At 31.7% G+C, this 20,059-nt stretch overlaps 1 protein-coding gene across 3 annotated transcripts in view; it reads right to left on the bottom strand.

Annotated features, from left to right (window-relative positions):
- Positions 1–19,829, bottom strand: part of LOC126745973 (importin subunit beta-1) — a 49,578-nt gene extending 29,749 nt beyond the window's left edge. For 2 of the 3 annotated variants that reach the window (XR_007663759.1, XM_050454030.1), the window contains exons 1-10: positions 19,406–19,828; positions 11,241–11,482; positions 10,909–11,100; positions 10,625–10,849; positions 6,229–6,360; positions 6,081–6,172; positions 4,758–4,948; positions 528–836; positions 361–469; positions 154–307 (exon numbers count right to left, since the gene is read on the bottom strand). Coding sequence is in view for 2 of the 3 variants with exons in the window: in XM_050454030.1 (XP_050309987.1) it covers positions 154–307; positions 361–469; positions 528–836; positions 4,758–4,948; positions 6,081–6,172; positions 6,229–6,360; positions 10,625–10,849; positions 10,909–11,100; positions 11,241–11,482; positions 19,406–19,460 (1,701 nt within the window). In the remaining variant the exon portion in view is untranslated. Of the gene's footprint in view, positions 1–153; positions 308–360; positions 470–527; positions 837–4,757; positions 4,949–6,080; positions 6,173–6,228; positions 6,361–10,624; positions 10,850–10,908; positions 11,101–11,240; positions 11,483–19,405 lie in introns of all 3 variants that reach the window. The other variant, XM_050454029.1, reaches the window with a different exon arrangement.
- Between the last annotated feature and the right edge of the window lie 230 nt (positions 19,830–20,059).

Here is a 20,059-nt window from a genome sequence, read left to right on the forward strand (position 1 = left end):
CATACAACTCACTGTTAGTTAGCATTGATGATGGTTCATACCTCCCAAACCACTTTACTAAGCTTATAATTGATAGGCTTGATTGTTTTGTGATGTTTACTTGTTTTCTCTATATTGATAAATAAATCACATAGAACCCTAGACAGAACTTACTTGTTGTAACCGTTCCAAAATGACCATGGTGGTTTTTTGCACAGTAACGTAGCAATCCCTCGGGGAATTCTTGATCATTTCCATGAGGGCCTCGTAGGCAGCCGGTCTCAGGTTGTGCTGCGCCCCATCCGGTCGATCTGTCACCTCTAACAGTCTGAAAATTAATCATGAAATTTCCGTATCACCCGAGAATAACCCGCAACAAACCTCTGCACAATAAACTCGAAATATTGCGACAAACAGTAGGTTTCCGGATTAGTATCATCACCACCAGCGATCTCGCATGCGGCCGCTTCGTATGCGGCTTCCGCCAAACCTGCAATTAAACCGTTAATTTCTAAAGAATTCAAAAAAAAAACAAAACATCTCCGTACCGGAAAATGCCCAACAAACGTTCGCAGCGACCCTCGGTTCCGCTTTCAGTCCGTTTATTAAACTCTCCAGTAACGGTTTGAGGAAGGCCTCGTTTATAGCCGCCTCTGGAATGATCTCGCAGATTCTACCGAAGGTCCAAGCGGCCGTATCTCGCACAGTGACGCTGCTGTCGTACATCAGTTCGATCAAAGTGGGCATCGCTTGCTCCACTAACGGTTTCAGTGTGGGATTATCGAGGCCGCCCAGGATCGAACCGAAGGCCATCAGTGACGCGTCCCTCAGTCTCCAATTGTCCGATTTAATATTGTCTGAAAGTGGTCATTAATCTAATTAAACTAAATAATAGTTTGAAGAAGGGTGTCCATGTTCTGGGATGTATTTTATAGGTATTTGGAAGAAAATACTGAATAAAAACCTCTTAGTAGGAAGATTTCTACTGGGATTAGTGAACACAAGGCCCAATATAATAAATTCAAAGATACCGAAATCACAGTGACCAGATCAGCTTTTGCTAATCACCTCCTCGACTCCAAACATAATTTTCCTGACAGCCAAAATATAAAAATACTGCATCAATGCAACAAAAGTAAAAAACTAGACTTGTTGGAGACAATGGAGATTAGTAAAGCTTTTAAAAGCCCAGATCTGTCCTGTGTTAATGAAAGGTTTGATTTTGATGGCCACCTAGTTTTTAATAACCTTAAGTAGTTCTAGACCCTTAAATGATGGTTAGATTTCTAAAATGTATAAAGTGATTTGATTGTTTAGTTGAGTTCTTCGTACATAGATAGTGCCACTTTATTGTAAGCTTTGTTTACTTAAATATTAGGTGTTTTGTGTATGTTATGGTAAGTTTTTGTTGAATTCTCCTTTTTTCGGGTTACATAATTTTAATTATTGTTTAGGTCTGATGATGCTCTAGTCGAGCGAAACATGTAACCTTCGTTATTTTATTAAATGTATTTGTGATGCTGTAGATTTCGTGTTTTTTACCTTTTATAAAAGTGTATGACCAGCATCTTTGGGATAATGGATGAATTTTTCGAGTTTAGTAGAAAATGTGGAATTTTTCCGCTCAACAGGCATGCATTCCGAGACGATGATTTTGCTATTCATTCACAACGTGAAAGAACCCCGCCACCACCCCAACAACTTGATGAAAACAGGCCAGAATCGGAGGAAATAGAAAGCGAAGATGAAATACTCTATCTTCTATGAGGGACAGGATTAAAACACCTGATGCTATCCCCACAAAACCCTTAATAAATAGCTTGACCACTCCTTCTACGAACAGAAAGTTGGTGAAACCGACAGATATCAGCCCACGTCCGGATCTACGAATAAGCGAGGAAGACGTGACACTACTGCGTTAATAACTGGATCGCCTTACAAATCAGAACTGGAAGAAGCTTTAAACAAAAGAAAATTAAAAACAGTTCCGATTAACACTGCACTTAAGGGTCAAAACAGAAGCACAAAAACTAAACCAAAAAAAAATGGTAAAGGGAAGGAAAAGCTAAAAAACCTCTCACCTCATCCAGTGATGATGACACTGATATTGAATTGCAGTCAGTAGACAGTGATGATGATATGGACAGAGATGCTGAAGAGGCCGAGTGTCTGTATTGCAATAATTTTTATTCAGAGGACAGAGCAGGGGAAAAGTGGATCAGATGCAATCAATGCTTTCATTGGTGCCATGAAGAATGTGCAGGAACTGACAAAAATCTATGGTTTATTTGTGAGATGTGCTTAGATTAACTTTAAGGTTTTTCATAAAGTTTTTGAACGTATTTTCAATTTAATATTAACAAAAATCTAAACAAATACCTATGCTTTTTATTTTAAACGTTTAAGTTCCGAATGTCGGATATATGCGATATTAGGAACACCTACTATCCGATATAAGGAAACCAATTTCAAAATAATAATTAATGCACTGTTATGTTTTTTTTTACCTTTTGTGAAAGTTAGAGCCAGTTAGAGCTATTTCGTGTCACATAATGAAAGAACATATATCATCCTAACCGTTTTTAACATGCAATTAATTTATGTGGTATGTAGTTATTTTTTGTTAATTAAAAGAAAAAAGTATCCGATAACAGGCTAACTTTCCCCTATATATAAGGAAAACTTGATATACCTACATACATTTTTATTTCAGTCATTTCGAGAATTACTTATTTTAGTGAAAAAAAAAGTTTACTAGTAGTTGCACTAGACGCATCTTAATTCAGAATTTCTAATTGCCTGGCTTCATTGTACAGTTCATGAATGGCAAATTTTCATTACAGCAAATTAGTATTATGAAAATGTAAATGCGCAAATTATTCTCCTAGTTTTTGTACTATTTTATTCATACTTTGTAGTTAAAAGTTCATTAGTAGGGTTTTACTTACGATTAGCTTAATATTTGCTTCAATAGTGTCTAGTTTTTAAGTAGTTTATCTTGTTTGAGAGCCCCATTTTGGCCCCGATTTAGGTTATATTATTGTAATTCCCTGTATTTTACATTCTCTAGAATTTGTATACTTGCTTGGTTTGACTGTCAGTATTCTCATGAAATTATTGCTCTCTTTCGCCAAAAATAATGGAGAAAATTCTAAATATTTCGTTTTCTCTCAATTTTTTTAATCATCTTTTTCAAGACTTGTAATTTTTGTTCATAGTTCTACCTGTTCCATTTTAAGCGTTTCGTTTTCATTTTAAATGATTTTTAGTATTTGTTGGATATTATCTATTAGGCTGACCAGATTCTTGTAGGTATAGCGATTTCCGCCCTCAAAAAACAGAATAGCAAGGATAGAAGTGACAAAAAAATTAACTAGAGGATAAATTTTAATTTAATTCCAGGCATTTGAAGTTTCCTTCTGATATGTGAAGGCTTTTCTGGCTTTTGGCGGATTTTCAAATCATTTTCTATATTTTTCGGTTACTTCTTACATTTTCAAGGGTTTCCCGATAATTATTCGTTTCATTCCAAGCACTCCAAGTTACTTTTCGTATATTCGAGGCTTTCATAGCCATTTTTTTCAAATGAGCTACTTGGGAGTGCCTGGAATAATCTTCTAAACACTCTGACTCTAAAAGTAAAATATAACTCTCAGATATTGCACTCAAAAGAAGAAGTTGAATAAAGCATTTGAATAATTGCATCAAGATAATAGAAATATGATCTCAACTCTTCAAATAAGAAACAAATCCCTACAAAATAAACTAAATGATATTAAATTAAATGTAAATAACCTTCCGAAAGAAAAGGAACCTCTAAACAATTAAATTAAACATAACACCAAAAAACAGACAAATACTATTAAAAAGAAAGTGCTGCTTTTAATGGGTCTGGTCTACATGCTTAGAGACTTATCTAAGTACTTCAATAAAGATTATTATTCGCTACAGTTTTTTTGCAAGACTGGTGACCGTCATATTAGACTTTAGTGAAAGGGAAGGTATATAAGGTATACAAATATAAAGAAATGTAACAAAAAAAATTATAAGCTGACAAACAAAGGTTTCAACGAAAACTTACTATTGTGTTCTACACCTAAAGATAGCTTTTAAAAATACAACTAAAATTGTTCTTATCCAAATATAAATAACATTTTGACCAATTTCTCAAGTTTTTATAACAATATACATAGTTGTACTTTTCACAAATGTGTTTAGTAAACAACTTACTTTATTTAAATAGAATAGGAAAATGCTCTTCAAAATACAAAGTTAGTAGTGTCAAATTTAATTTACATACAAAAAGAAGAACCACTGAAATAAGTAAAACCCGGTAAGGATAATTTTAGTTTTATTGTCGTTAATATATCTTTTTTAGAAATTCAACAACCAACAATAACTTAGCACTTAATAATGATAATTTTATTGTCATTTCTTTGCCAACTTTAAATATTTAATCTTTCAAAAGTAACAATGATCAAGTGTCTGTTTTTCTTGAAATACACTTGAATCAAGTGGTACATTAATTTATAGAAAATATATTTTCTTCAAGTTTAATTATTATGATTTGCTCTTCTTATTTTATTATTTTTTTATTACCTTAATTTTATACGCATTTGACAATCTAGGAGTTTAGTAAATTTGTTAAAATCTAACTTTGTTTATGAAATATTTTATTTTTTAGGCTAAAAAGCAAAAAAGCAAAAAAATTGATAAACCTGCCTCAAGAACCATTATTTGTGCAGGTTACAACCTGAAAAATACGATATCATTCCTACCTTTAATAAATGGTAACACGTGAGGCACAATTTCGTCTTCGCAGCAACTGGCGAGCAACATGAGACAAACCCCGGCCGCCTTAGTGGGATTCCAATCATCCTCATCGTCTAACTCCTCTTGTTTTGTCAGTTTTTGCAAAAGAATCGGTACAATGTAATGCAGGGCCCCTTTGGCATAATGACAAGAAACTCTAAAGACAAAGAATTATTTATTATATGTATTTATACAGTGTTATTAGATTATTTAGTAGAAAACTACATTTAAATCCAAATAAAAAAGCTCTGGTCTTTGCAAAAGGCAAAATTCCAATATGTCGTGAAAATTCACATCAAAATGGGTTTGTGACATTTTAACCAAAGAAAATCTCAATCTATTTAAGCCAGTGCAAAAAATTAAGAAAAAACGAGCGTTGGACCTATGAAGTTCTAATTTATGCAATTCACAACGAAAAAAAAAATGATAATTAGGTCTATTGGAAACTTGGCAGGGTTCAAAGTATTCAAAGAGTCATACAATACAAATAAAACTTAAGTATAAACATTGCACAGTTAAATGAATTGTAATCAAAAGTCAAAGTACAATGTTATACGATAGTACGATGTCACAATCTGTGTAAAGGGACGTTATAGTTTAATGAGCGTGTATTATAATTTATGTTCAATATTTATAAGGCAAATAATAATTGAAATATATAAAAAGCATATGCAGTTAATAAATGCATTTTATTGAATTTTTCTCTACAGTAATTTTTAAATATCATATTTTTATTTGTGTAAACTGCTCTCTTTTGTGTAACTTCCAACTTTCTATGCTTTTTAATGAGGGTTTAATTTCTTGTATATGTGTGTTCCAATTTAAGTTTTGATTTATGTGTATTCCCAGGAATTTTGTAGTGACCTCACCAGTCTGCAGAGTCCAGAATATTACTTCGTTGTAGTGTTTGAAAGCAGATAATTTGTGTTTTATCTTATTTAAAGCGAGTTTATTTTTAACAAACCAATTGTCTGCTTTTGCTAGAGTCACTGAAGTCGACCGGCTTCAAAGATCTTCAAAGAGATACTACTATGATGTTAGTGTTGTCTGCAAAATTTGCCAAGTCTGTAACTGTATTTTTCACTTCCAAAACAAGGTCATTTATGTAGATAAGAAAGAGTAGTGTAACATTGCCATAAATTATAAAAAGATCTATGGAAATTTCCATCAAACTAATGAGTTAAGTGTAAGTAGGAGTCGCCTAGGCTAAACTTCGCTCGTTATTCGTATAATCATTTTCTTTTATAAATAAAGACTAAATTATTATTAGATACGTGTTCAAAGTTTACCTGGAAGGCGGCCTGCCGGCTTCCTGAGCTTCTGTGTCCTCTATGGCCAAATCTACCTCTTCGTCGCTCACATTAGACCAAAACTCAATACCCTTTCCAAGAAAAATACAATTAAAACTGTGGATGAACGAGGGAATGTACAATTTACCTGTAGAGCCACAGCATCATTATCGGACTTCATAGCTTCTAAAGTAATAGGAAACAAAGCGGGTCCCATGTATGGCTCCATGTGTTGGTAGTAGAGTGACATGATTTTCACTAGACATTCGAGAGCGGTTACCTAAAATAGAATATTCTTTTATTCCACTGTTGAATATGAAAGTGGCGTGAAAAGAGATCAAGCAGAAACTCTCTATATATAGTTCTATGGTTGGAACTTTTGGTGTGACAGTCAAATAATTAGTCAACAAGAGTAACTACGAGAGTAAAATAAAGAGTAAAACTGTCTCATAATTTGCCCTATATATAACTAGCTACAGTACAGAACCAATTTTTATGAGTTTATAAGTTTTACTCAAATTTCTTTTGTGTCTGGTGCAAGTACGAGTCTTTATCCCAATACAGTTTTGAATGAAATTTTGTCTTTGTGAAAAATGTCAAAATAAAAAGAAAGGGCATATTTATCAAGGAAACAGGGGTGTTTTTGAAATTAAGGTGACAGAGGCAGAACAACAGTTTTCTTCTTACCCTAAAAAAATTACATAAATGTGCTTTGTAAGAAAATTCAAGATTGGCTAAAAGGGAAAAAAGAATTTTTGTAGTGTTAAATAAGACTTTTTCTAATTAAAACAAATACTGTAGAGAGGGAAATTGTGGGTTATATTGAAGATATAAAGAAGCTGCAGAAGAGGACTGATAAGCTAAATATTCTCAATGATGATATCAATTACAGTGTTAGAAAAAAATGAGAACCACTTAATAAAACAGATTTTTACCTACCACTCAACTATATGTCCATCAGTGGTATTGGCAGGTATTTTACAGAATTTTAACCGAAAACGTTGACTTTTCAAGTGTTGAATAATAAATTTATAGAAATTTGTTTACTTTTCGATAACATTTGCAATAGTTTGAATAAAAAGATAAAAAATTATAAGTGTTTCTCGTTTGTTGTCTAATTTAGTAATCAGAATTCAGGATCAACAAATAACTTGTGCTGCTGCACGTGATTTTGTAAATGTTGTTAATAACTACAGATTTAGGCCGTGAGAATTGAAATTTCCCGTGCAATAAATAATATTAGTATAAATTTTCAGGAAATTAATTATTTTCATTCTTTTGAACAAAAATGCCCCCTTACTAAACGTTCCTTGGTGCATCTTAATATTCACTCTATAAGAAATAAAATGGATGAACTTCTTATATTGCTTGTAAAAACTTATATTGCTTTATTATTCTTAAGTTTTTTTTTACTTCATAAATCCACATACATAAATATAATGCATAAGCACTAGAATTAAGCACCTAGATAACCGAATATCTGCATGTGCTGCTAAATGTTTTTCAAAAAAAAAATTAATAAAATACACACTAACCATTAAAAAAAATCTTATTTTTTTGAGAGTTATGTTGTCATTGATAAGTTATAAGTAATTCCTTAATGTTTTTTACATTCTGAAAAGACAGGACGTTTAAATCGTCAATTAATATAAATTAGCTCTGTTGATTTGTATGTGACTGACTTTTAATTCAGACTAGAAGTTTTGTTGTTGTATTTAAGTTTTTATTCAAAGGTAATTTTGTGCAGAGATTTTCATATTGATTTGTCAGATTCTTTTGCAGCATTACACAAATGCAATAATGATCTAAATAGCACAGTTAACAGAGATATCGTTGAAATCGAGTCTTTAAATATTTAAAAACTAGTGTTATGAATTTTAAATTATGTGCTTGAAAAATCAGATTCTGAACAACTTGGACGAAAATCAATGACGATAAACTAAAATTTGAAAGTCATATCGCGCAGTTAAGAAAAGTTTATTTGTTTTTTTTTTTTAATTCCAGGCAGTTGAATCATTAAATTTTTCTCCAGACACTGAAATTAATTTTCAGACATTTTCAGGCAAAAATTACTTTTATAATTTTTCTGTTATATCCAAACTTTAAATATTACTTCTCCAGACAGTAAAAATCATTGCTTTAACGCCTTTGACATATTTCTAATTTAAAAAAGAAATTTTGATTCCAGACAGTTGAGTTATTAATTTTTTCTCCAGATAGTAAAATTGATTTTTAGACATTTTAAAGGAGATCAACGGCCATTTTCTGTTTTTCCAGGCAGTAAAAGTGATTTTTCTCTTACATCCAGGGACTTTAATATTCTTTTTTTCAAACAGTAAAAATCATTTTTCCCACGAAGTAGAAGGATTAAAATGAAAAAATAGAAAAACACACTATGCGCCTTATTTCATGAAATAATTACAACTAAGAGATCTCAATATATCTATAATCAACTTAGTTTTAGAAGTTTGAATTATTATTACTCAACACTAAGATTAACTGTTCTCAAAAGAAAATGTTTTCATTTAAGTTAGTCAATTTAATTAGCTAAGGAGTTGACAATTTAAGAAAAATATTATTATTTGTCAATGTTGTTTAATCTGTTTTTAACAAAGTTCTATGTCTATGTTACACTGCTTTGTTTTTAGTTAAGTGTACTTATCATTAATTTATGTAGAGAACCCATAAAAAATTACAGTTAATAAAATTTTCGAAAGTCAAAAATTATTTTTTTCCGAGGATATAATGATCTATCGGCCTATAGTTTTCAAATACTACTGGAAAATTACATTTTTGACTTTTCAGTAAATTGTGAATATCACCTTTTCTACTTGTAAAAAAAATATCTTTCTTATCAATCGGTGTAATAATGTATGGGATGCCCCATTTAAAAAACTGAATTTTATTAATTTGCCGCGTTTGGTTGTTTTTTGCATTAAAAAAAATATAGACTTTTATTTACAAAAAAAAACGTGTTTTCACCAGCACATCTATTAACTTTATAATCAACACCCAAGTGCCTAAACAAGGAATTTCCCGTTTATTAGTAAAAACGCTGAAAACCGTTTTGTAAATAATTACCAACTTATGCTACGTACATACTTGTGGTTCGGTTGTTTTTCTTGACAAAAACACGGCACTTTTTGTATAAAACGGCTGACTTACCATATAATACCGCACGCACGTACATTCTTTACTTATCATTGTCAAATTCTGTTATGTATATAAATAAATACGACGGTTTCTTTATCAAAACTTAACTTTAAAACGAAAAGAGTATAAATTTTCTTAAAAAGTGATCTTATTATAATAATAAGGATTAATTTAATTAATCCTAATTAACTAATCACCTAGAAAAAAACAAAGTTGATTAATATAGATTTTCAATTTAGTTGCATTTTACTATTTTCACCCTAAGGTTTGAGAAATTTAATTAAAACAAAATAATAAAATGAATTTAGAATTTTAGTCACTTAAATAATTAAATAATAATTTCTTTTCAGAATATTCAAAATTTAGCTTTGAGGTTAAAACTTTTGTATCTTAATAAATTTACAACTAATTGATGGTTTTACTTCTTAATTAAATATTGCCCTAGAAATTAAATTAAAATATTTATTTTATATTGTACACTAATTATTTACTTATTATTGTACATATTAACTTTCAAACTGTAACCCTATAGTTTAATTAATTAAATTAAAATATCCACATTTTCTTAATATAATTCTAATGTAAAATAAATTAAAATTTTAACATCCTAATTAAAGATTAGTCAAATCAAATTAAAAGTTATAGATTTTTTAATTTAACTATATTTAAGTATTTCACCCGTTTCTAGATTCTTAGACTTAAATTTAATTAAATTTTATTTTCTTCTTTTTTTTAAATTTTCTTAATAGGTTTACTATACTAATATTTTCTAAAGTAGGTATAAAGATTGTAATTGAAAATTAATTAGGACTCTCTAAATCTATATATTTTTTTAAATCATTTAATACTTACATTTCTTATCCTTTTATTGATTGACATATGCAAACATCTTGAAAGTTGTGTTGACATGAATAAAGAATTTGAATTTAAATAAATGAGCTGCTTTTTGTAGCTCTTCTGTCTCTTGTTTACTAAAATTTATATCCGGTCTATTGCCGATGACAGTTTAGTCATTTAAACACGTAATAGAGGTAAAAACTATCATCAAACATACTTAAAAAAATTTACTGAAGGTTGTTCATGTTAATTTTTTTCTTCTGCATAAACATACCAAATAGGCATAAATAGACAAAGTGAGATTTTCATTTGCTGGTAAAAGAGTCTTTAATTATCTTCAAGCAGATTTGGAATCTATAGATAGCTGGAAACTTTTTAGAAAAAGTGTTCTTAGTTGCTATTATGAATATTTGTCGATATCTGAAATAGATTTCTGCCATTATAATGCCTAATGTGTTTGTGTCATTCGTTTTGCTTCTTAGCTTGTCAACAAATTTACTTTTATGATAATAAAACACATAATAATTAATTAAATGTAACCCTCATTATCTCACCTTAATCGCGGTATCTGTAGACTGTGTGGCCTCACAAATACACTCCATAATATAATTCCTTTCAGCCGGATGATCGAAATTGGCCTTAGTAAACTCAAGGGAATTAAGAAGGGCTCTTGTTGCGGCCAACCTAACGTGGTTACTCTGCTCCGCCACCCTTATCCCGCTAACTATGGCCGTGAGAATGTCATTCGATTGAGACACCAGGACATCCGAATCGATTTCCTAATTTCCAAAATATATAATTAATAATAAAATTTATAGTTATTTCTTTAAGTGCTTACAGAGCATATGTAACCAATCGCCTCTAAAGTGGCCTCCTTTTGCATCTCCGAGGTGGCATTCACCACATTACTGACCAAAGTGGAAATAAGGTCCGGCCATTGTTGTTGCGGCAATTCCGCGACCGCTATATAAGCGACACATTGGGCGGCCGAAGAGGGTCTGTTCGTTTCAGTTCCCAAAGCTCCCACAACCTAATTTATGTGTAGTAAACATTTTTATTTTAACAGTTCCATGCATCAGAAGCATTTCTTTATCCAGAGAAGAGTCAATACTGAGTGACACTTTTACACAGTTCATAATGGATATTATTAACGGATCATGTTGTACTTACATTCTTCTTAATATAGTTGCGAATATCTTCGGGAAAAGCGATCCATCGTTGCTGATACTGGACTTTGACGGTTTGATCTTTAGCGGTAAGTTGGTTTTTGAGCTGTAAACCCGCGGCCATCCGGGCGACATGGCTGTTACCGCCATGTCTCAGGATGTCCGAGAGGGTTTTTATGAAGCCCAGTAGATTTGTGGCTGCGGCCTGATCTAGGAAGGTGGACGCTTGTTTCTGGTCGTTTTGATCTAAACATTAAAGTCAAATAAAGCGTCATGTTTATTCAATTTACACACATACATTTTTAATTCGAATTTCAAGTTTAATAATCATTTCATGTACATCAAACAGAAGGCTCTTAAACCTTTGGGTTTTATAACTAGAAACAGCAAGAATTTTAAAATACCAACTATAAAAGATTATATAATGCCTTGGTGAGACCGCACCTGGAATATGCGTCACATATCTGGATTTGCCAGGTATCTCTATGTTAGAAAGCACAATGAATATCCTTATATTATGATCTCATATATGAGTATGCTTAAGACTCTTATGATTTGGATAGGAGAAAACAACAAGTGGTGATATATTTGTTCATTATTATAAATAACATTAAATATTGTAACTGTGATCTTATAAACTTCATCAAAATAAATGTACCAAAAGTCAATTTAAGGATTTTGAATCCACACAGTTTATTTTGTGTTATTTCTGATAGTGTGTCTCCAATGAATAATGTGATGGCAATTACGAACCAGTTCCTTAATCAAGTTCATGTGGATTTATTTAATATATATATAAAGATTTCTGCTCTGGTGTTGTTGGATTATACTAAAGCTTTTGATTTCGTTAGCCACTCAATTTTAAAGTCTTTGTTTCATTATATTGGCTTTTCTGATGCTGCTATTAATTTAATTGCCTCTTATTTAAATAATAGGATTCAACGTGTTAAAATAGATAACGACATATCTGATCCTTTGGAAGTTGAAAGTGGTGTGCCTCAGGGTAGTATTTTAGGACCCTTGTTTTTTATCATTTACACGTCTAGATTTTATCTTCAATTAAAGCATTGTGCCCATCATTTTTACGCAGACGACACGCAGTTATATTATTCATTTTTACCAGGAGATTTTAAAATGGCTGAGTTTAAAATTAATCAAGATTTACAAGCTATTTGTGATGTTTCTTCAAAGCATTTATTAAAATGAAATCCTTCGAAGTCATCTGTAATGTTCATAGGTAATCGAACTAATGTAAATAATATTTTAAATGGTATAAACATTAAATTGGGGGACGAAAGAATTCCAGTTGTTAACAAATGTAAGAGTTTGGGCCTTATAGTAGATAATAATATTCGTTTTAAACATCACGTGTCTAATATTCTTAAAAAGGCATATCTTGCTTTGAAATTAATTTATTTGCATAGACACTATTTAAGTAAAGATATTAAGAAGCATTTATGTGATTCATTGGTCCTTTCACAATGTAATTACTGTGATGTAGTGTATGGCTGGTGTCTTGATTATGAGGATAGGGGTAGACTGCAAAAGCTCCAAAACTCTTGCATTCGACTAATATTTGGCATTCGTAGGAGAAACCGCATTTCCCATAAACTTCACGAACTTGGATGGCTTAATATGCATAATCGAAGAATTGCTCATTCTTTAACATTTTTTTATAAAATTTTAATATATCGTAGTCCGCCCTATCTCTATCAAAAAATAACTTTTAGAAATGATGTACACCATTTAAATTTAAGAAGAAATACTATTCTCATTCCGAGACATAAAACACAGTTATTTAAACGATCATTTTCTTACAATTTTGCTTATCAAATAAATTCTTTAAATTTGGATCCGGACCAATTAATAATTTCTTGTAATACTTTTCGTAGGAGGATGATTGTAAATCTAATGAATCAGCAGGGTATATAATTTAAGTTCTTTTTTTTTAACTTTTTGAATGGTTGTTTTCTTGAGTAATTTATTACAATTTTTGGTATTGGGATCATTTTATTTATTTATTTATTGTCTGCAATAATTTTTCTATTTTTTGTTATTTAACAAAAAATTTAATCTGTTTTTTGGGTATTTGCAGTGTGTATTGTTTTGCTTGATGTTAAACTGTCAAATTTAGAATTTAGAACTCTTATATGTAGGTTTATTAGGTATATGATTAAAGAAAAGGCTGTATTTAATCACTTATTAGTTAAGCGTTACTGAAATTACCATTTTTTTTTAATGAAGTGTGGGGCCACAATGTGAAAGACCAGAATCTGCCATGGCAGAATTCTGAATTTGTAGGCGTTTTATTTGCGTAAATTTATTGCTAGATTTTGTAAACTTGTATTTTTTTTGTTTCTTCTATGCACATAAAAAATATTTATTATTATTATTATTATTATTATATCTTCTGCAGATCTAAGGCTGACCCTTAAAAATAGATATAGGTATAATATAGATTTATAGATACAGTGGTTTTATTACAAACCATGTTATATTTTTATTTATTTTAATTTTGTTTTTCATTGTATTTTAAGGTTTTAATTTAATTTTTGTTGCTGCCTTTACATGTAATTACTGTCTGCCCAGTGTTTGTAAAGAGAATCATAAAAATTGAGATTAGTCTCACAAAGAGTCCATGGGAGATGGTTGAATATTTTTTTACTCTTGTAAAAAATTGAGTTTTAGGTTAAAAAATATGCAAGGATTGACAAAATTATATTATATATAGGGACAGAGTGGAGAAATGGGTATAGATCAAATCCACTTGTTCTTTTCTCTCCAAAACCTGCAACGGATCCATTTCATATGATAACAAATTAGTATCTCTGGAACTACCTACTAGGTACTAAGGTATACCAATCAAATATATGAGCTTATCATGAATTCAGAATAGCTGACTAAAGATACTTTAACAAGTTGTCAATACTTGTCCTGTTTATACATATAAATATAAACAAGGCAAGTTTTAACCCTCAAATTTTGCTGTGTATATTATGCAAATTTTTTATAAAACATGCGTTTCAAAAATGTATGCTGATGTAGATTCTATAGTTTGCATACCTCATATTAACCCTTAATCGACTGATGTATCTCCCAACATACAGAGCCTTGAATTTTAAATTTCAGATTTCGAGCAGCCTCAATAACAAAAGAAATAGGGAAATGAATTTTATGACCACCGAAGACTGCTACGTTTCTGATGTTAGGTCTTCATCAGATGATGAAGAGGTAAACCTAAATATTTTAGATTTAGATTGCAATCCTGAAATTCATCCACTTCATGTATCAATCTAATGATTATGATTGTTCCGACGATGATATACCATTATCCATTATTGCTGCGAATTAAAAAAAAAAATCGGAAAAAAGAAAAAAAGACCTCATTTTAAATGGGAAAAAGAAGATTTGAGCTTTATCAAACGCCCATTAAGTACGATTCTCTAGATGCCAGATGGAATACTTACCCTTCTTCAATATTTTCAGAAATTCTGGGAAGTGCCTATTATTCAGTACATTGTTGAGCAAACAAATATATACTTAACATTATCAACTGCTACATCAATAAACAAATTTCTAAATAAAATAAAAGTTTCTATAGGTATGGAACTCCTTATGGGAGTTGTAAGGATGCCATCCTAAGCCAATAAGGATCGTCTTTTCAAGATAAGGCCTTTGTAAGACATGATTAGAACTAACTGTGTAAAAATGAAAGCTGAAAACCTTTATTTGATTGACGAAATGGCCATATACAGGGACTAAATCTGGAAACCTTAAACAATATATACCAGAAAAGTCTAAACAATGGGGATTCAAGATGTTTGTGAGAACCAGGGATATCAGGAATAGTAAATGACTTTTTTATATATACTGGCCGAACTTGGCTCTTGTGGTAAAATAGTTATACCAAGCTTTGTAAAATAATTCCAGGTCCCGCTTCTAGTTATATGTATATTTTGATAACTAGGGCACAAAGTGTTGTATCACACACTCTTACTTTTCAGCAAAGAGGAGAAAAAGAAAGTTAACTGTAAAACAATTCAATTCCCATATGGGTGGTGTACACTTAGCTGACATACTAATAGCATCTGGCGTTGGTATCTTGGGATATTCCGACCACTTATTGACATTTGTATAAATAATGCTTGGTTGTTTCACAGTAAAGAGAGTGAAGCCCTTTGGACCATTTGAAAAAATTCCGAGTTTGGCTTTATCGATGTTAAAATCCGAGCAAAAGACGGACATTTTTGCAAACAATGATCAAAGTGCCAATAACTGTAAAACCAACTGACGATATCAGATATGACCAAATTGGACATTTTCTCACATTCATACAGAAAGAAAGATGTATGCTGTGTACCAACTGACAAACTATGTTCTTTATCAAAAGTGTCAGATTATGTTTTGTGCAAGGAAAGAACCCGCGCAATTGTTTTTTAAGATATCTGAGAGGTCAATGTATAATGTATACCCTATAGGATGCATAATTTTACTATGTACCTGTGCATAGAAAATTAAAAATTTTGATTTTTTTGTAGTCTTTATGATACAAATAAAGAAAAAACTGTGCCAATATATTCTTTAATTAAAAATAAAAACTTGCCCGTTTAAGGGTTAAGGAGACCATACAATGCTACTGTATTCCAGTCTTGGTAATTGACGAACAGTGGGCTGTCAAGGCAGTTGTGCATCTCCTGATGGACCCGTCATGCCCAAAACCCCATCTTGGTAATATCAAACTACTAGCTTCAGACATTATTCTAGATTAAAATTTTTGGTAGATCTAATGATGCCCATTGTTGTATGTACCTGATTTACCATATTAACAATGTGACTGTTACAATTCATTATCAAACCCAAATCTCTCTCTTTTTCTGAATTCACTAGCTGTAATACCATTAATGCTATAGGTACTAGTATATGAGATAACATTCCTATTGAAAGTAAGAGACATTGCAAAAAAATATTCAAATTCAAATGCTTTATTGTTTGAACAAAAAATTGTTATAAACAAAGCTTCACCTAATCCTAAAGAGACAGAGTTACAAGGTTAAAATTATATTTAAAAATACAAGTTACAATGACGGATCAAAGTTAAACAGTTAAAATTTACATTTTTTTTTATTTGAATTAATAAAATCAACTATATCTAACTTTTCTTAACTAAGTACAGTTCAACATTTAGGGTTAAAAAAAGAAAAACATTTAAAACAAACAGGTTAGGAAAAGAACTAGGTCTCCCTTAATTAATTAAAATCTGATTGTCGTTGAAATTCGTTGTTATGAATTGGGACAACCTTAGCAGATTTTAGGCAAGTGGGAAAGGTGCCCATAACCCATGATGCATTTATAGCTTCAACAAGGACACTCAGAGAGATGTCCGGCATGTTCAGGAGTATTTTGGCAGATAGGCCATCCTCCCCGGCTGATGAGTTTTTGTTTTTTTATAGAAGTTAATACCTCCTTAAGCTCAACCAAGTCTGTAGGTATAAAGAAAAATCATCCTTGAATACTGGTGCTTGATAAATAAGTAAGTGGATCTGTTGTTGGGAAACCCAAATCTTTATGGGTTTTATCAGCAATTCCAATAAAAAAGTCATTTATATGACTAGCAGAACATTCAGGGACTGCCATGGAATAATTGCTGTATGATTGACGGATATCATTAACAATCTTCCAGCATTCTTTAGACTTGTTTGTGGCCTTATTTAGGCAATTTGAGTAGAAGGATCTTTTGGCGATTTTTATTATTTGCCGATACAAAGAGGTAAAATATTGATGAAAAGCCGGGCAATTCGTGAACTTTCTTAATGTGTGAAGGGATCACAAATTTCTACATGAAGTTTTAAGTCCCCTAGTTAACCATGACTTCTTGTTCTTTTTTGGTCTAATTTTCACCATGGGAAAAGAGACATCAAAGAGGTTTATCAATTTCCGGTGGAAACACGACAATGGATCCGTCGAATTCAACACGCTTTCCCATCCCGCAGCCACACACGAGTCATGGAATCTGTCGTAGTACCGCCTGCTGAAAATTCGACCGTAGGAGCACTCAGCAGTTTTGGGGCATTTTTCGTCACCGATTTCACAGATCACTGCCTCGTGGTCCGACATGCCAGAATTTAATATTGAAAGTAATGGAATATCTGTTACACCAGTTGACCATATATAGGTATACACAATTTTTTTTGTAAACAATATAGTAATAGACCACATAACATCAATACAAATTAAAAATAACAGAAGTCCTAAATTGGAACCTTGAGGGATTGCCGAGGAACTAATACCCAACTAATCTTAACATACTGTTCCCTATTTAAAAAAATGAGATTCGATAACTTCAATTTGCTAATTCTCTAAAAGCAGACGAGGCCCTGATAACTAAATTCTGTTCAGTTCTTTAATGATATTCTACTTGACATAAGAAATCTTGAAGCCAAGATTATTTAAAAAAATTAAATTATATTTGGTAAATGGGTCATTGGTCATCAGTGTTTTAATTTTCTCTGACTTTCCTCTCTGTATTCTGTATAAAGGTTTGTTTTCTTTAGGCTTTTCTTACTTCAGATATTGCATATCGAGAGTAGTCTTGGCTATTGTCCTACTGAGGAGCTAGTATTTCTAATACTAGCGAGTGCTAGCATAGGAGAGGATTTTTAAAATCTTTTAATATATACAGAAATAAGACCATAACAAAGAATACAGTGCAAAATTAAAAACTGACATCACAGTGACATATAATTGAAGGTTCTAAAGTAAAAAGTGATGGGTTCTTTGTATTTGTAATAAAAGATTATAAGGGGCACAATTATTGAAGTTTGGCTTTATGGTCCTTCCTACACCTAACTGATGTGTCTATTCTTATAGAGATTAATGCGAATTATTATTAGTTTTTGGACAAAGACAAAGTTGTTTATAGGTGTTAATACTTTATAACATAGTTTACACAAGTGAAGATTAGATACATAGTACTGCTTTATTAAGTTTCTTTCTAGCGAAATAACATTCTTATACTAGATGGTAAGAGAAACTGAAATGTATGGAAAAAATGTGGCTTACATCACTTCCAGGACTCCCAAACAAGAATCCCATATTTTATTCTTGAACGAATACATGCAAAATAGACTGAAAAAGCAACCTTAGTATATACACATGTTCAGAATTTTAAAATAGTAAAACAACATTTATACTTTTTAACAATCATTTTTATTTACACACTAAGAAAAGGTTTGCTTCCTGTGTATTTTAATAAACTTGTCATCCCAAAAAAGTAACCTGTTCTTTTGCAACCTGTAACTCCTATTACAGGTAGTCACAAACAATTTGATTTTTACTATAATTCACGCCCAATTGCTAAGCATAAAAAGCAATCAGCAAGTGCCTTTTCCAGACCCATTTGCAGATCAGCAAGTGTCTTACCTTTCTTCCTCAATGCAGTATCATCCGCAATAAGATAAAATCAATACCTGGATCACTACTATCAAAGTTACTGATATATGTAGATCAGAAAGAGCAATTGTCCTAGCACCTTATCTCGAGGAACCTTATAATCTGAGAGATTGAACTCTGATCGTAGACCATTATATTGTAAGCAATGACAATAGACATTATAGGCCCAAATTGTACTGGGAAATCTCACCAGAGTATGGTGCATGGTATTGAAGCAGTACAATTCCAATTGAAACACATAATATACATAAGATCACCCTATATCCCGCTGATACTCTTGTGATATTTTGATTACTCTTTGACAAACATGAATGGTATGAATCTCTGGTATCTAGCTATGTAAGGATGTGTCAGTAAGCACAGATTGATACATACTTATTGGTGCCTATTGATAAAAAATTTAAGGCTTTTTGGTAATATTGATGTTCCCTATTGAAGAAGTTGTGGTGTATAAAATCTCAAGGTGTATCTTAAGCTTTATTACAATAAAAGTATCAAACTGTGAGCTGGCCTTCTGCTGACATGATACCATTGAATTATATGGTTCGGTGACCTTAATGGCATTGACATTATTAAAATCCGATAACACCACTCGGGATTTCGCGAGGATTATCGCGAATTTAACGGGTTTTAAGGGTAATAATGGGGTAAACAAGTGTAAGAATGACACAATTGGTAATTGGCAGTGTCGGCGGTTATGGCCGGGGTTCGGTTACTTACCAGGAGAAACTGTTTTTTCTAGCACTTCTATCAACTGAAGGGTGTCTGGCTCCATCGTTTCACTATTTAATCGACTGTAACTGGGTGTTTTTTTAGCGATTTAATGGAAAAATGCCGGCGAACACCGCGAACACCACATGTAAAATGATTCAACTCGACTAGATTAATCTTTTGCGGGAATGAATCGTACTGGATATTCCTACGCTGAATTTGACAGGTCGGGCCTTTCAAATCCGATTTTTTTTATTTAAACGCTTTTGTATAAGTTTCACGGCACAACGGGAAAATCTTCGGTAAAATTAATAAGAATCGCACTTTTACGTATATATCGAGGAATAATTTCGGTTTAATAAATAAATGGAAAATGGTACTAATTGCCAACGCGGAGGTTTCGTTACCGTTAAAAAAATGGTTGATTGACAAAATGCCTTCAGTGAAACTGACACCAGGGAGTTCTGTTTTATCGGTAACGTCACTTGCTTGATTATCGTCATAATTGATAGATGACAGGATGAAAGGATTTCAATTTATTGACGATTATCTTCATATTTCTAATTTTTAAGGTAATTAATAAGCATATAGTATTTATGTTTTATCATGCAGCATTGTCTTTGGTATCTCTTTATAGTCGAAATATGAAAGTGGAGGATTGTT

The sequence above is a fragment of the Anthonomus grandis genome, chromosome 16 (assembly GCF_022605725.1).
Source record: "Anthonomus grandis grandis chromosome 16, icAntGran1.3, whole genome shotgun sequence".
NCBI lineage: Eukaryota > Metazoa > Arthropoda > Insecta > Coleoptera > Curculionidae > Anthonomus > Anthonomus grandis.